This window comes from Mesocricetus auratus, unplaced genomic scaffold, assembly GCF_017639785.1.
Source record: "Mesocricetus auratus isolate SY011 unplaced genomic scaffold, BCM_Maur_2.0 Super-Scaffold_100043, whole genome shotgun sequence".
In the NCBI taxonomy this organism is placed as follows: domain Eukaryota; kingdom Metazoa; phylum Chordata; class Mammalia; order Rodentia; family Cricetidae; genus Mesocricetus; species Mesocricetus auratus.
In genome coordinates, this window is record NW_024429220.1 from 6067233 (window position 1) to 6083717 (window position 16485).

The window sequence follows — 16485 nt, forward strand, 5'->3', positions numbered from 1 at the left end:
TGGGACAGTCCAGGCAGGTGGCGCTTGAGAGTGGAAGGGTTTGACCTGGAGCCTTGAAAAGGAGCCCTCATGGAATCTCCATGTGTCCAATAGGGAGGTTACGTCTGGGGGAGTGTGACTCAGGGGCTGGAAACTGGGGGTGGAGATGGCTGGCTAGTATTCCCAACTCTCAGATATAAGATCCTGGTCTTGGCTCACTAGACAGAAAGTTATTTCCATCTCCCTCTGAGTCTCTGGAAACCTCTTGGTTTCTTTAAGTTTAATTCCTATTTTGGAAGAAACATAAACACATTACCTTAAAAATTAGTGAAGGAGAAACAATTACAAATATGTCACCTTAAAACATAACTACTTTTGAACATTCTACAGCATGTCTTAATGGGCATTTGAAAAAGATTTCAACATGCTAGATAACACTAACACCATCTGCTTGAGCTCTTGTCTCTTGGGATGCATGCGTTGCTGGCCTAGGGAGCAGCTCAGGGAGCCTGTGGAAGGGCAGGCAATACCATGTCCAATCAAAGATCTCCTTCCCAGCTGGGGGCTCATACACGGGCAGCTATGAGTGGATAACCCTATGCAGCCACTAGTAGGGGAACCAACTGACACCAGCCCAAATTGCTGGCCCAGTTGATTATGAGCAAATAAAATGGGAGCGGCCTGAGCTGTGTACTGCTCTTGCAAAGGACCTAAGTTTGGTTCCCAGCACTAGTACCAGGCTGCTAACAACTGCCTGCAACTCTGGCTCCAGTGGGAATCCAACACCTTTGGCCTCTGTGGACACTGCACTCAAGTGTGCCTACAAACTGGCACAGACACGCACGTGATTCAGACTAAACCTTTTTAAAGCTTAAAAGCTGTGAGCTGTCTACACCCTCCGTTTTGGGAGGGGTGATTGGTTTCATAGTAACAGATTATATACATTATCTGACATCATATGTCAGGCATCCCATGCTGATATACCGTTTTTTAAAAAATCCATTGATCATTTTTGTAGCAATTCTAAAACCTCTCACTTGTGACCATGTTGAAATTTCTAAACTGAAAGAATTTCCAAGATTCCACTTCCTAAGGGTTCCATAACTTTCTGAAACAGTGCCACCAGCTAGGGACCAAGTGTTCAAACGCATAAACCTGCAGGGGATTTTCCACATTCAAACCACAACCTCTCTGCTATATTCACATGGCTAGCAGTCTCCCGGCTGGGGTTGGATTCATCCGGGTCCATGCTTAGCTCGAAAAGCATACATAACAAGACAGCTGGAGTACAGCACCCTGAGCTGAGGGACTGGTGGACAGCCCGGGTTATGTTCCAGTCCCCCTGCAAACGGTGCCTCTCCGTGATCCAGCGTGTCATTTTGCCCCTTGGGATAAAACCCATGGTTGGAGCTCAGTTGCTGCTCTCTGGAGTCCCTTGGCTACAGTATGACGGAAATGTCTGGTGGAGACTCTTCACTATGGCAGCTCTCCTGGACTTTGTGGAGTACTGGCCTTGTTTGTCCTTTGCTGTCTATCTGCAAACCATACTTCATTAACCCGGGCCTACTTGAGACGTTTTCCCTCAGAGATTAATTGCATAAATATTTCATTGTCGCTATAGATTTCTCTCTTTTCCCCTCATTCTTCCTTTGTAATTACTAACTCCTACCTCAAGCCACTGTCATGATCATCAAAGGTGACAACAAAATCTCACTGCTAAGAACACGGCTAAGGCCTTTCCATTGGGCCCGTGGCATCCAACTTTCTTTCTGGTCTCGGGCATTTTCTCTCCTTGGCTGGCATCTCAGTGCTATAGAGATGAGGGCCCAGCATTACTGATTGCCTGAAGGTGAGGGGGCTGCTGGGAAAAGCTAGCCTTACCAGAGATGGGTAAAACAGATATCACAATTCACTGTGGCCCCTCAAAAGCAATGTATGTAGAATAAATTAGGCAGAGTGAAGCAAGTGAGGGACCATTCAGATTGGCCCAAATAAGTATCCCTCCCTTTTCTGAATCTGGGCACACATGCGACTTAACTAGTACTACCTACAAGGGAAAGAAAGTCCGATTTCTTATTCTGGGGGTCTTCTCCACCTCCTTTTCTTCCCCACATGGTAAGTATGGGGTGATGCATTTAATGTCCATTCATTCACGGCAGATCTCCAAGTGCAGCGGACAATCCCTTGGTTTATAGAGGATTCTGTTTCTTTGAAAAAAGAATCCTCCTCCCTCTTTCCTGCCCTCCTTTGAGCCTTTTCTGCATGCAGGGTTTCCTCTTCCTTTGTTAGCAGCACCACTAGGAAGCCTCCATCATCTTCCGGTGCCTTACCCTGCCACTGGAGCAGTTCGCACTGAGCTGTGCTGTGGTGGACGTGCAGAGTCGGGTGGTGACTGTGGCTATTGTACAAGCTCCTTGACGAGGCTCACTTCCGGGCCAGGTGACAGGGACCAGAAAAACGTCCACTTTCCCTTGTCCTAACCAAATACATCATTAAACGAGATCTTGTAGCTGGGCATGATGGTACGCACCCGTAATCTCAGCACTAGGAAGAGTGAGGCAGCAGAATTGTGTCTAGTTCTGGGGAAACCTGGTCATACTGGTAAGTTCCAGGCTAGCCTGGGCTACTTAACCCTTCCTCAAAAAAAGTTTTCCTACAAACTTTCTGGCTTTTGTTTGACCTGGCTTACCACATCTTTCCTCTTCAGCCTCCTCCTCGGCATCTGACATGTTAGTGTGGAAGATTCAGGAGGTTCCGGAATCACCTCGAGTCCACTAAAGGTGACCAACAGTAAAGCCGCTGAACTCGTAGCCCAGCAAGGGTGCACAGGTCCTGAGACCTGGGATGAGACTGTTCCAGTAAAAGCAGTGGGCGAGCAGCGCAGGGCAAGCTTTTAGCAGCTTGAAATTCCCAAGCATTTTTAAGGCTTCTATTATCTTCCTTCTGCAGAGTTTGTCAACTTCAGGTTCTCCCTGACAACATGTTTGAATTTTTAATTATTCCTTTATTCAGCTCATGTGTGTTGATGTTTTTTGCCTGCGTGCATGTTCTTGTGAGGGCACCAGATCCTTTGGAACTGGAGTTAGAGACAGCTGTGGGCTGCCATGTGCGTGCTGGGAATTGAACTCAGGACCTCTGGAAGAACAGCCACTGCTCTTAACCACTGAGCCATCTCTCCATGCTCACCGTGTTTGATTTTTTAATCTTCTGTTTAGAGACTTCCTTGCTGATCTGGTACCGCTTGGCTGGCCATTTGTGGTTAGCGGTGGAGGGCTAGCCTCTGAGTGGAAACTGAGTGAGCGCTGTGACCCAAATGAAGGCTAATGTGGGAGAGTTTGCAGTCTTCCGCTGGGGCTGGCAGTCTCTAGAGAAGAGGCCTCTATCTCCTGCCTGAGGAGAGTTCTGGCAGGCACGTTCTGGATGCCGGGGAGGAAGAAGTGCCAGCGTGTCTGCTGTCTGTGTTCAGAGGCCTTGTTAAACACGGCGTTTCCCTGCACAGAAACCCTCCTCTGCTTTTCTGTCTCCAGACAACGGCAATTCTGCTCTCTGGGAGACAGTTGGCAGTATCTGGAGACACTCTTGGTTTTCAAGATGGAAATACAGAGGGCTGGATACTAGGAGCCCCGTGCCTGGAGCTATGCAGTAGTGACAGCATAGCCCGCCCTCCTGTCAAAGGACTGCCTAGTCCGGGGCTTCAGGACTGTCAGGGCTGAGAAAGCGGGACTGAGAAAATGAATGTCCGTGCTTCTGGTGTGGGTGGGGAGGGACACAGAGGCCTGGGCACAGGACACTCCACCTTAGTCCCCTCCCAACACAGTCCCTTCAGAAGTCTGGACCAGATGTAGCCAGCCTTCTCTGCCCCGGCGGGGCTCAGAGCTGTCTCCGGTCACCTAAATTTGTTCATCTATTTTCAAATTCCCACAATTTTGTTGCTTGTTTCCTTTCCTGGTTTTCTTTTCCAAATGGGCCCTCACTGTTCAGCTGCAATCGTGATAAGGTTCCAAGGGCAATTAAATGTGTATATTTGATCTGCCAGAGACAAAAGTAGGTTATATTGTACTTTGAAAGTACTAGTCCATCTTTTAAAACAAACAAAACACAAACCTTCTGTAACCATTGCTGACCTTTCTGTACACAGGAAAAACCTGAGAAGATGAGTACTAGGTACCAGCAATTGTGTTTTCTGATGATGTGGCTGTCTCACGTCCGCATTGGGAGAGTCATTGTTTACAATGAGCTGATTTCCTGCATGGGTCAGGAGAGCTGTCAGACTTACATTAAGACTGAAGGGAACTCCATGCCCTTTGTTGGAACCCAGGGGCATGGCTAACTACCCAGAATGCCTAGAGACTTAGCTCTTCCCTTCACATGCTGTTTGTTATTTGCTAAGGCCCAAACTCAGGGAAGTTACATGTATTTTTTTTTTTTTTTGTCTAGTTGAAACTCTAACCCAAGGTTTTGGTTCTATTGCCCTTTAGGATATTAACCAGTTTTAGATCTAGCCTGAGACCCGTAATCTTAATTCTTTCTTCAGTTCCTACCCAGTTTTTATTAATGCCGTATGCCATGGCTTTATCATTTTGCTGATTCTCTCATTAATGAATTAAATGAATCTCTGGCATGTAATTATGTTTGCATGAGAATAATGTTTTGGATGTCTTTAAATTCTACGTTGGCACAAATAAAACGCTAGAGCTATTTCCAGTTTGGAGGTGGGGAAAGTTTCCAGCGATTCCACCAGCGATGGCAGAAACAGACTCGATTCTAGGTCAAGGCCACCCTTGACTAGTCCTGTCCGTCACTGTCCACGCTACCCTTTGACTTGTCTGAGCTCCAGCCACCATGCCTACCTTTGGACATCCTGCGATGTTGAGAGACGTGATTTGAGTGCAGAAAATGGCTACTGTTTTTATAATGTCATCTGACAGCTGGGAACAGTAGGAGACATCCAAGTGTTCCAAGTTCATCGAGGTTTTACAGTATGTCTGCAAGAGAGTCCAAGGTCAGTGTTGTTGTTTGTCTATCTGAAGCAGCGTCACCTACAATGGTTTATTTACTATACATTTGTGTCCCTAAAATACAGATTCTGCCATGAACAATGCAAAACATTACATCAAAAATCAGTGTAGCAAAAGATACGTGTCAACAGTTTATAAATACTCAAATTACTGCTGGCAAATCCAGTTTCTCACCCTGATGAGATGTGATTGGCACATCAGTAATTAATAAGCTTATATTCATCCCAGTGAGTGGCGGAGAGGGGTGTGGATGCGAGTCTTTACTTCCTCATGCTCTACCTGTGAGCATTAACAGACACATTAGTCTTTTCGCAGCCCCAAGTCCTCTTCTAAGTGGGGCAGAGAGTGCCTAGAGGGCAGCACTATTATGGGATGCCAGCGTGGTCCTCTGTCACAGCCTCGCTGGCCATCGCGGTAAATGGATAATGAAAGCATGGTACACAGACACCGTGAGATTTTGTTGAGCTATTAAAAAGCAAAAAAAAAAAAAACAAAAAAAAACTAACATCACAAATTTTCAGGGACATGGATGAAGCTGGGAGGTGTTATATTGAGCAAGACGGCCCAGACTTAAAACACAAAAGCCACATCTCATCTGTGGATCCTAGCTTACATGTCTACCTGTACTGCGATAAACGGGGGTGACGTGGAGGACACGAGGCTATGGGTGGGGCAGGTGGAATGACACGAGGGGGGGGAGGAGATTAAAAAGCACATCTTGTGCGATTCACTGGCTCAGAAAGACTGCCACTGCAGATGCCGCCTGAGAGCACAGTGAGGAGCTGCCCAGCGGGAGACCCGAGACAGGAGCCCAGGACACAGGCACGCAGCCCACACCTCACGCTCCAGCGCCAGCCTGTCCTGGGACCTCTGTGGGTGCCCACACATACACATACACACCCAAACACACACGCATGCGCACACACACACAGACACAAACATACACTCATACACAAACACACACACAAACACATTCACACACAAAAACACAACGAAACACAAACACACACACATATTCACACACACAAACACATAAAAACACGCACACACACCCAAATACACACATACACCCAAACACATACACACACACACAAACACACACACAGAGCAGCGGGGGAAATAAAATAATAAAACCTTTAAAATAAAAATAGTATTTAAAGAAAAATAATCCACAATAATAAAACTTGTGACTGTAAAAATACAATAATAAATAAAGACAAGAATAAATCAGATGCCATGACAAATCAAACTAATACAAGAGAAGTCCTCCGCACTATCGTAACCATGGCAACTGTCAGTCATTCCCAGGGTTTGGCATCACTGCAAAGAGGCTCAGGTGCGTAGAGTACTAAATCGGTGTCTTCTGTACACAACACTTTTTTATTTTCATAAATTTTATTTAAATTAGAAACGATCTTATTTTACATATCAATCTCAGTTCCTTCTCCCTCCTGTCCTCACATGTCCCCCCACTCCCCAGGGAGGGTGAGGCCTCCCATGGGGGATCATCAAAGTCTGTCATATCATTTGGAGCACTGCCTAGGCCCTCCCCCATGTGTCTAGGCTGAGAGAGTATCCCTCCATAGGGAATGGGCTCCCAAAGTCCATTTGTATGCTAGGGATAAATACTGGTCCCACTACCAGAGGCCCGGTGCTCCCAACTGACACCCACATTCAGGGGGCCTGGTTCAGTCCTATGCTGGTTCCTCAGGTGTCAGACTGGGGTCCGTGAGCTCCAACTTGCTCAGGTCAGCTGTTTCTGTGGGTTTCCCTGGCATGGTCCTGACCCCTTTGCTCATCACTCCTCCCTCTCTACAACTGGATTCCAGGAGTTCGGCTTAATGCTTAGCTGTGAATCTGCTTCTGCTTCCATCAGCTACTGAGTGAAGGCTCTAGGATGGCATATAATGTAGTCATCAGTCTCATTATAGAGGAATGGCATTTAAGGTAGCCTCTCCACTATTGTTTAGATTCTTAGTTGTGGTCATCCTTGTAATCTCTGGACATTTCCCTAGTGCTAGGTTTCTCTTTAAACCTATAATGGCTCCTCTATTAAGGTGTCTCTTTTCTTGCTCTCCTCTATTCTTCCCCCAACTCAGTATTCCTGATCCCTCATGTCCTCCTCTCCCCTCCTCTTCTTCCCTCCTCTATCTCCTACCTCCCCCCCACTCCCCTTGTGCTCCCAATTTGTTCAGGAGCTCTGGTCTCTTTCCCTGTCTCTGCATGTCTCTCTTAGGGCCCCTCCTTGTTCCTAGCTTCTCTGGCGATGTCGATTGTAGGCTGGTAATCCTTTGTTCTATGTCTAAAATCCATATATGAGTGAGTACATACCATGTTTGTCTTTTTGTTACTGGGTTACCTCACTCAGAATGATTTCTTCTAGTGCCATCCATCTGTCTGCAAATTTCAAGATTTTTCTGCTGAGTAATATTCCGTTATGTAAATGTACCACATTTTCTCTATCCACTCTTCAGTTGAGGGGCATCTAGGTTGCTTCCAGATTCTGGCTATTACAAATAATGCTGCTATGAACATAGGTGAATGGATGTCCTTGTCGTAGGAATGCGTATACTTTGGGTATACCCCTAAGAGTGGAATTGCTGGACCTTGAGGTAGACTGATTCCCATTTTTCCTGAGAAACTGCCATATTGATTTCCAAAGTGTTTATACAAGTTTGCACTCCCACCAGCAATGGAAGAGTGTTCCCCTTTCTCCGCATCCTTTCTAGGATAAACTGTCATTGGTGTTTTTTATTTTAGCCATTCTGACAGGTGTAAGATGGTATCTCAGAGCTGTTTTGATTTGCATTTCCCTGATGGCTAATGATGTTGAGTACTTTCTTAAGTGTCTTTAAGCCATTTTAGACTCCTCTATTGAGGATTCTCTATTCTGTACCCCCACTTTTTAAGTGGATTATTTGGTGTTTTGGTGACTAGCTTTTTGAGTTCTTTGTATATTTTGGAGATAAGCCCTCTGTCAGATGTGGGGTTAGTCAATATCTTTTCCCAATCTGTGGGTTGCCTTTTTGTCTTGCTGATTGTGTCCTTTGCCTTTCAGAAGCTTCTGAGTTCCAGGAGGTCCCATTTATTAATTGTTAATCTCAGTGTCTGTGCTACTGGTGTTATGTTCAGGAAGCTGTCTCCTATACCAATTCATTCAAGGGTACCACCCAATTTCTCTTCTAAGAGGTTCAGTGTTGTTGGATTTATGTTGAGGTCTTTGATCCATTTCAACTTGAAGTTTTGTGCATGGCGATAGACATGGATCTATCTGCAGTCTTCTACATGGCCCCATCCAGTTATGCCAGAACCATTTGTTGTCTTTTTTCCATTGTATAATTGTAGCTTCTTTGTCAAAAATCAGGTGTTCATAGGTGTGTGGATTAATATCAGGATTTTCAGTTCGATTCCATTGGTCTGTCTGTCTATTTTTGTGCCAATACCAAGCTGTTTTCAGAACTATAGCTCTATGATAGAGCTTAAAGTCTGGGATGGTGATGCCTCTGGGAGTTCCTTTATTGTACAGGGTTGTTTTGGCTATCCTGGGTTTTTATTTTTCCATATAAAGTTGATTATTGTTCTTTCAAGGTCTGTGAATAATTGTGCTGTAGATTACTTTTGGTGAAATTGCCATTTTTACTACATTGATCCTACCTATCCAAGAGCATGGGAGATCTTTCCATTTTCTAGTATCTTCTTTAATTTCTTTCTTAAAAGACTCAAAGTTCTTGCTATACAAGTCTTTCACTTGTTTGGTTAGCATAAACCCAAGACATTTTATGTTGTTTGTGGCAATTGTAAAGGATGATGCTTCTCTGATCTCTTTCTCAGCCCATTTATCATCTATATATAGTAGGGCTGATTTTTTTTAGTTAATCTTGTATCCTGCCACTTTGCTGAAGGTGTTTATCAGCTGTAGGAATTTTGTGGCAGAATTTTTGGGGTCACTTATGTAAGCTATCATATCATCTGCAAATAGTGAAAGTTCGGCTTCTCCCTTTTCAATTTGTATCCCGTTCTCCTTTTGTTTTCTTATTGCTCTAGCTAGAACTTGAAGTGAAAAACTAAGGCAACATGGAGAGAGTGAACAGCCTTGACTCATTCCTGATTTCAGTGGAATCACATTGAGTTTCCCTCCATTTAGTATGATGTTGGCTGTTGGATAGCTGTAGATTGCTTTTATTGTGGTTAGGTATATTCCTGTTATCCCTGATTCCTCCAAGAACTTTATCACTAAGGGGTGTTGGATTTTGTCAAAGGCTTTTTTCAGCATCTAGTGAGATGAACATTTGGTTTTTCTTTCTCAGTTTGTTTATATGGTGGATTACACTGGTGGATTTTCATATGTTGAACCATTCCTGCATCCCTGGGATGAAACCTACTTGATCATGGTGCATGATTTTTCTGATGTGTTCTTGGATTCAATTTGTGAGTATTTTATTGAGTATTTTTGCATCAATGTTCATGAGAGAGATTGGTCTGTAGTTCTCTTAGCTGTGTCTTTGTATGGTTTGGGTGCCAAGGTTATTGAAGCCTTGTAAAAAGACTTTGACAATGACTCTTCTGCTTCTATTATATGGAACACTTTGAGGAGTACTGGCATTAGCTTTTCTTTGAATTTCTGGTAGAATTCTGCGCTGAACCATGTGGCCCTGGGCTTTCTTTTTTGGTTGGGAGACTTTTGATGACTACTTCTATTTTATTAGGGATTATAGGTCTGTTTAAATTGCTTATCTGTTCTTGATTGAATTTTGGGAAGTGGTATCTATCCAGAAAATTGTCAGTTTCCTTTCAATTTTCCAATTTTGTGGAGTACAGGTTTTCAGAGTGTATCCTGATGAGTCTCTGGATTCCCTCACTGACTGTTGTTATGTCCCCTTTTCCTTTTGTTAATTTGTTAATCTGCCATTTGGTTATTTTTGATAAAGGTTTGTCTATCCTGTTGATTTTTCTCAAAGAACCAACTCTTTGTTTCATTGATTCTTTGTATTGTTTTCTTTGTTTCTACTGTATTGATTTCAGCCCTCAGTTTATTTCCTGGCATCTACTCCTCCTGGCTGAGTTTGCTTCTTTTTGTTCTAGAGATTTCAGTTGTGCTGTTCATTCACTAGTGTAACTATTCTCCAGTTTCTTCATGTGGACACTTAGTGCTGTCAACTTTCCTCTTAGAACTGCTTTCAGAGTGTCCCATAAGTTTGGGTATACTGTGCCTTCATTTTCATTGAATTCTAGGAAGTCTTTAATTTCTTTCTTTCGTCCTTGACTCAGGAGTGATGCAATTGAGCATTGTTCAATTTCCATGAGTTTGTAGGGTTCCTGCAATTTGTGCTCATGTTGAACTCTAACTTTAAAGCATGGTGATTCGATAAAATACAAGGGGTTATTCTAAAAAAAATTTTTGTATCTGTTGAGGTTTGCTATGTTGCCAAGTATATAGTCAGTTTTAGAGAAGGTTCCATGTGGTGCTGAGAAGAAGGTATATTCTTTTGTGTTTGGATGGAATGTTCTATAGATGTCTGTTAAACCCAATTGGGTCATAACTTCTGTTAGTTTCTGTCTGGTGGTCCTGTCTAGTGGTGAGAGTGGGGTGTTGAAGTCTCCCCTATAAGTGTGAGGGATTTTTTTGTGTGATTTGAGTTTTAGTAATGTTTCTTTTACAATGTGGGTGCCTTTGTATTTGGTGCATAAATGTTCAGAATTGGGACTTCATCTTGATGGATTTTTCTTGTAATGAACAGGAAACAATCTTCTTCAACTCTTCCGATTAATTTTAGTTTGTTATATATTAGGATATTCTATATTTGTTATATATTAGGATATCTATACCAACTTGTTTCTTCGGTCCATTTGATTGGAAAATCTTTTCCCAACCCTTTGCTCTGAGGTAAAGTCTGTCTTTGAAGTTGAGGTGTGTTTCTGTGTGTGCACCAGCAGGATGGATTCTGTCTTCATATCTGTGTATTTTTATAGGTGAATTAAGATCATTGATATTGAGAAATATTAATGACCCTTGATTGTTGATCCTTGTTTGTTTTGGATGTGGTGGTAGTGGTGGTATTGTGTGTGGATTCCCCCCTTTTTTCTTTTGGCCTTTGGTAAAGTGGGATTATCTACTACCTATGTTTTTGTGAGTGTAGTTAACTTCCTTGGGTTGGAGTTTTCCTTCCAGTACTTTCTGTAAGACTGGGTTTATGGATATGTTTTTTTAAGTCTGGTTTTGTTTTCTCCATCTATTGTGACTGAAAGCTTTGTTGGCTGTAGTAGTCTGGGCTGGCATTCATGGTCTCTTAGCATTTGTAGAACATCTATCCTGGATCTTCTGGCTTTCAGAATTTCCATTGAGAAGTCAGGTGTAATTAGGATAAGTTTGCCTTTATATGTTACTTGGTCCTTTTCTTTTGCTCTCTTAATATTCTTTCTTTATTCTGTATGTTTGGGGTTTTGATTATTATGTGGTGAGGGGTCTTTATTGTGGTCCAGTCTATTTGGTGTTCTGTAAGCTTCTTGTACTTTTATAGGCATGTCTTTCTTTAGGTTGGGAAAGTTTTCTTCTATGATTTTGTTGAATATGTTTTCTGCCCCTTTGAGCTGGGTTTCTTTGCCTTCTTCTATACCTATTATCCTCAGATTTTTCTTTTCATGGTGTCCATAGGTATTTTGTGTTAGGGATTTGATGGGGAAGTCCTGTGTATATGTCAATAAGCACTGTTGGCTAATAGGGAAGCAAGATAGGTGGGACTAGGAGTCCAGGAGGATTCTGGGTAGGGGAAACACAGGGAGTCAAGATGTAGCTGCCATAGGGGTAAGAAGTTTGGAACTTTTCTCCTGTAAGAGAAATACTTAGATTAACAATTATGGGGTAAATACTTAAGTCAGAGCTAGCCAGTAAGAAACAAGCAAGGCCAACAGCTTCATAATTAATACAGCATCTTGTGTGTTATTTGGGGACTACAATGCAGCAGAGCCCAGGAGACTGGTGGGGAAAAAACCAAAGCGGCTAGCAAGGAAAAGGCTTCTCTCTACAGGGATTTGTTGGACTTCAGATTTTCTTTGGTCGATGAATCTATTTCTCCTAGTGTATCTTCTATGCTTGAGACTCTCTCCCATCTCTTGTACTCCATTGGTTATGTTTGCAGCTGTGTTACTGATCGTTTACCCAGCTTTTCTATTTCCAGCATTCCCCCAGTCTGTGTTTTCTTTATTGTCTGTATTTCAGCTTTCAAGTCTTGAACTGTTTGAATTGTTTCCTTCACCTGTTGGGTTTTTTTTTCTTGACTTTCTGTGCTCTCTTTAAGAGATTTGTTTATTCTTGCATTTTTTGGTTTGTCTTTTCCTCCATTTCTTGCAATTTTTGTTTGTTTTTTCTTCCATTTCTTTAGGGAATTTTCTCATTTCCTCTTTGAGGCTCTCTATCTCATCTCCACAAAGTTGTTTTTAAGGTCATTCTCTTCTGCTTCTTCTGCATTGGGATGTTCAGGTCTTGCTGGTGTAGAGTCCCTAGACTCTGGTGGTGTCATATTGGTCTTTCTGTTGTTGAATATGTTCTTATACTGTTGTCTTCCCATCCCTTTTTCCAGTGGGTGCAGGTGAGTTCTCTCCCTCTCCTGGGGGGTACAAGTCCAAGGCTCTCTCCTGGTAGGTGCAGGTCCAAGACTCTGATAGCAGCAGTCGTTGGATGGTTTGGTCTGCCCCCAGGTCTCTCTCATCTCATGACTGGTGCAGGCAGGTCTAAGACTGAGATAGTGGCAGACTCTCTGTACACATACTTTGCCATTAATTTGACTTTGAATATTAGATTTGGGAACTCTACTGGCATCCTAGTGACAGCTCTTGTTCTGTGAGAGTAGATGCCCACTGGGCTACATGCCAGTTTTGCTCTCAGGTCTTAGGAAGGACTTGAGTGTCAGGTGAGCTCATGGCCACTAGGCTGACTCTAATAGATTGTGCCTCTCTCCCTCTGTTTCTGCCATTTGGTTTTTTTCTAGAGCTGAGGATGAGGAAGAGCTAGGCTACAGTTACAGACCAGGGGGTATTGACAGGAGATAGTCCAGCAAGGCACACAGAACTGGGTCTGTGGCATCACTTGGAGGGCCAGAAACCTGGTTCTGATGCTGTGTGGATCTCTGTATGTAACCAGCTTCTGAAGGAAGATTACACACTTTATATGTATATGTGTGTATATAGGTATGTAACCACCTTCTGAAGGATGGTTACACACATTATGTGTATTTTATGTGTATGTAGATATGATATGGTTCCTATCAAAATCAGTTCCCTATAAAGTTTCATACTGCATACAGCATTATCTGAGAGGTGCTATGCAGGAATCCTACTGTGTGGCACACAGTAAGTGCCTCATAAATTTTTGTGCTTGCTTTAGCTCACATGCACTAAAATTGCAAACACCCAGACAAGATTAACTTGATCCATAGTCAGGATGTCATGCAAAGTTTTTTTATAATGCAGGAGGGAAAAGGTCAAGGGATAACTTGTATAATTAATGGTAACATCATTGTGTTGTTTGTTTTTGTTGCTGTGATAAAACACTAGCCAAAACCACCCAAAGGAGGAAGGGGTTATTTCATCTTACAACTTCCAGATCACAGTCCATCCCTAGCGTAACACTGACTATGGCCTTCCTCTTCACAGCTTCCTTGGCCAGGACCACCTAACCAAGGGTAGTACTACCTTCCCACATCTATCATTAGTCAAGGAAACTCCCCACAGACTTGACTCATAGGCCAATCTGATGCAGATATTTTCTCAAGTGAGGTTGCCTCTCCTGAAATGACCCAAGCTCTTGAGAAGCTGACAAAAAGCTAAGCAACACAGTCATATACACTTGAAAATTACAAGTAGATCTGAAGAGTTCTTACCACAAAGTAGGTATGTGAGAGGATGAACACTAACTGTCTTGAAGCTGCTACTCCACATGTACACTGCACCCATAGACTGTGGTGTGCTACTCCAGTGTACACTGCATCCATAGACTGTGGTGTGCTACTCCACATGTACACTGCATCCATAGACTGTGGTGTGCTACTCCACATGTACACTGCATCCAAAGACTGTGTGTGATACTCCACAGTGTACACTGCATCCATAGACTGTGGTGTGCTACTCCACATATACACTGCATCCATAGACTGTGGTGTGCTACTCCACATATATACTGCATCCATAGACTGTGGTGTGCTACTCCACAGTGTACACTGCATCCATAGACTGTGGTGTGCTACTCCACATGTACACTGCATCCAAAGACTGTGTGTGATACTCCACATGTACACTGCATCCATAGACTGTGGTGTGCTACTCCACATATACACTGCATCCATAGACTGTGTGTGATACTCCACATGTACACTGCATCCGTAGACTGTGGTGTGCTACTCCAGTGTACACTGCATCCATAGACTGTGGTGTGCTACTCCACATATACACTGCATCCATAGACTGTGTGTGATACTCCACATGTACACTTCATCCATAGACTGTGTGTGATACTCCACATGTACACTGCATCCATAGACTGTGGTGTGATACTCCACATGTACACTGCATCCATAGACTGTGGTGTGCTACTCCAGTGTACACTGCATCCATAGACTGTGGTGTGATACTCCACATGTACACTGCATCCATAGACTGTGGTGTGCTACTCCAGTGTACACTGCATCCATAGACTGTGGTGTGATACTCCACATGTACACTGCATCCATAGACTGTGTGTGATACTCCACAGTGTACACTGCATCCATAGACTGTGGTGTGCTACTCCACATATACACTGCATCCATAGACTGTGGTGTGATACTCCACATGTACACTGCATCCATAGACTGTGTGTGATACTCCACATATACACTGCATCCATAGACTGTGGTGTGATACTCCACATGTACACTGCATCCATAGACTGTGGTGTGATACTCCACATGTACACTGCATCCATAGACTGTGTGTGATACTCCACAGTGTACACTGCATCCATAGACTGTGGTGTGCTACTCCAGTGTACACTGCATCCATAGACTGTGTGTGATACTCCACATGTACACTGCATCCATAGACTGTGGTGTGATACTCCACATGTACACTGCATCCATAGACTGTGTGTGATACTCCACAGTGTACACTGCATCCATAGACTGTGGTGTGCTACTCCACATATACACTGCATCCATAGACTGTGGTGTGATACTCCACATGTACACTGCATCCATAGACTGTGGTGTGATACTCCACAGTGTACACTGCATCCATAGACTGTGGTGTGCTACTCCACATATACACTGCATCCATAGACTGTGGTGTGATACTCCACATGTACACTGCATCCATAGACTGTGGTGTGCTACTCCAGTGTACACTGCACCCATAGACTGTGGTGTGATACTCCACATGTACACTGCATCCATAGACTGTGTGTGCTACTCCACATGTACACTGCACCCATAGACTGTGTGTGCTACTCCACATGTACACTGCACCCATAGACTGTGTGTGCCACTCCACATGTACACTGCACCCATAGACTGTGGTGTACTACCGTTTTTGACAGTTGAAACTTTAGATCCATTAAAAATGACCAAAGGGTAGCTGCTGGTAGTATCTGTGTGACACCACTGTTAATAAACACATGCTTACAGAGAGAACACAGTCTTGGCGATTACCCTTTTCTGACCGCAGCAGCCAAGACTGATGACAGAGCTCATCCAGAACTTAGATTTTCCATGGGGTTCAGCACTTTCTGTGCCTGACTCAGCCTGTGTTGTGACTAACTTTACACAGAAATCTGTCATGTCTAGAACCAAGTGATGCCAGGAATTGGGTCACTGTTCAGGGATAGAAGGGTTGCTGTCACTGGAGACAGACAAGCTCAGGAGCATACCCAGGTGGCACAGAGGGAAACCAACTTGGCTGGAGTCAGGGGCCTTGTCTCAGAGTGCAGCAAGCCTCTTGGTGTCCTTGTGGAAGGATGCTAGTTTTATGGGCTCTCACAGCATCCTATTTACAACAGTGCAATCTCAGTAAATACTGGGTTGTGAACTGGTCCTATGTAAGTGTATTCCAGAAAGTTAAGTTTGTTTTACTAAAACAAGAATGTTGATTTTACAAGATGTGGGGTAATATTGTTTCCTCTTAGAGAATGGGCAGAGAGCAAGAACAAAAGACAAATCATAGCACAGTTTTTGGACTTTGAGGGGCTGATGGGATGGCTCAGTGGTAAAGTTTCTGGTTGTACAAACTCAATAGCCAGTGTCCAACAGCCAGGACCACAGTGAAAGGAGAGAACAGATTCCTGACCATGCACATGTACACAGAGAGTAATAATAATAACACAAAATTTAGAACTGTGGAAACTGGCTAGCTTTAAAGGCAGATGCAAGGCGCCTCTTCAGCCCCAACTACCAGTGCGTTTGGACTGTGAGTCAGTTCCCTGTCATGATTTATGAAAAGTCTACTAGTATTTGAAGCTGAAATA

The 16485-nt window shown here is 43.5% G+C and overlaps 1 protein-coding gene across 6 annotated transcripts in view; it reads right to left on the minus strand.

The window, feature by feature from the left end:
* Fbxl13 (F-box and leucine rich repeat protein 13) overlaps positions 1-16485 on the minus strand; it is a 218299-nt gene that overhangs the window by 3730 nt on the left and 198084 nt on the right. For all 6 annotated transcript variants that reach the window (XM_040735203.1, XM_040735202.1, XM_040735204.1 and 3 more), the window contains one exon: positions 4830-4964. In XM_040735203.1, the coding sequence (XP_040591137.1) occupies positions 4830-4964 (135 nt within the window). The remainder of the gene's footprint in view (positions 1-4829; positions 4965-16485) is intronic.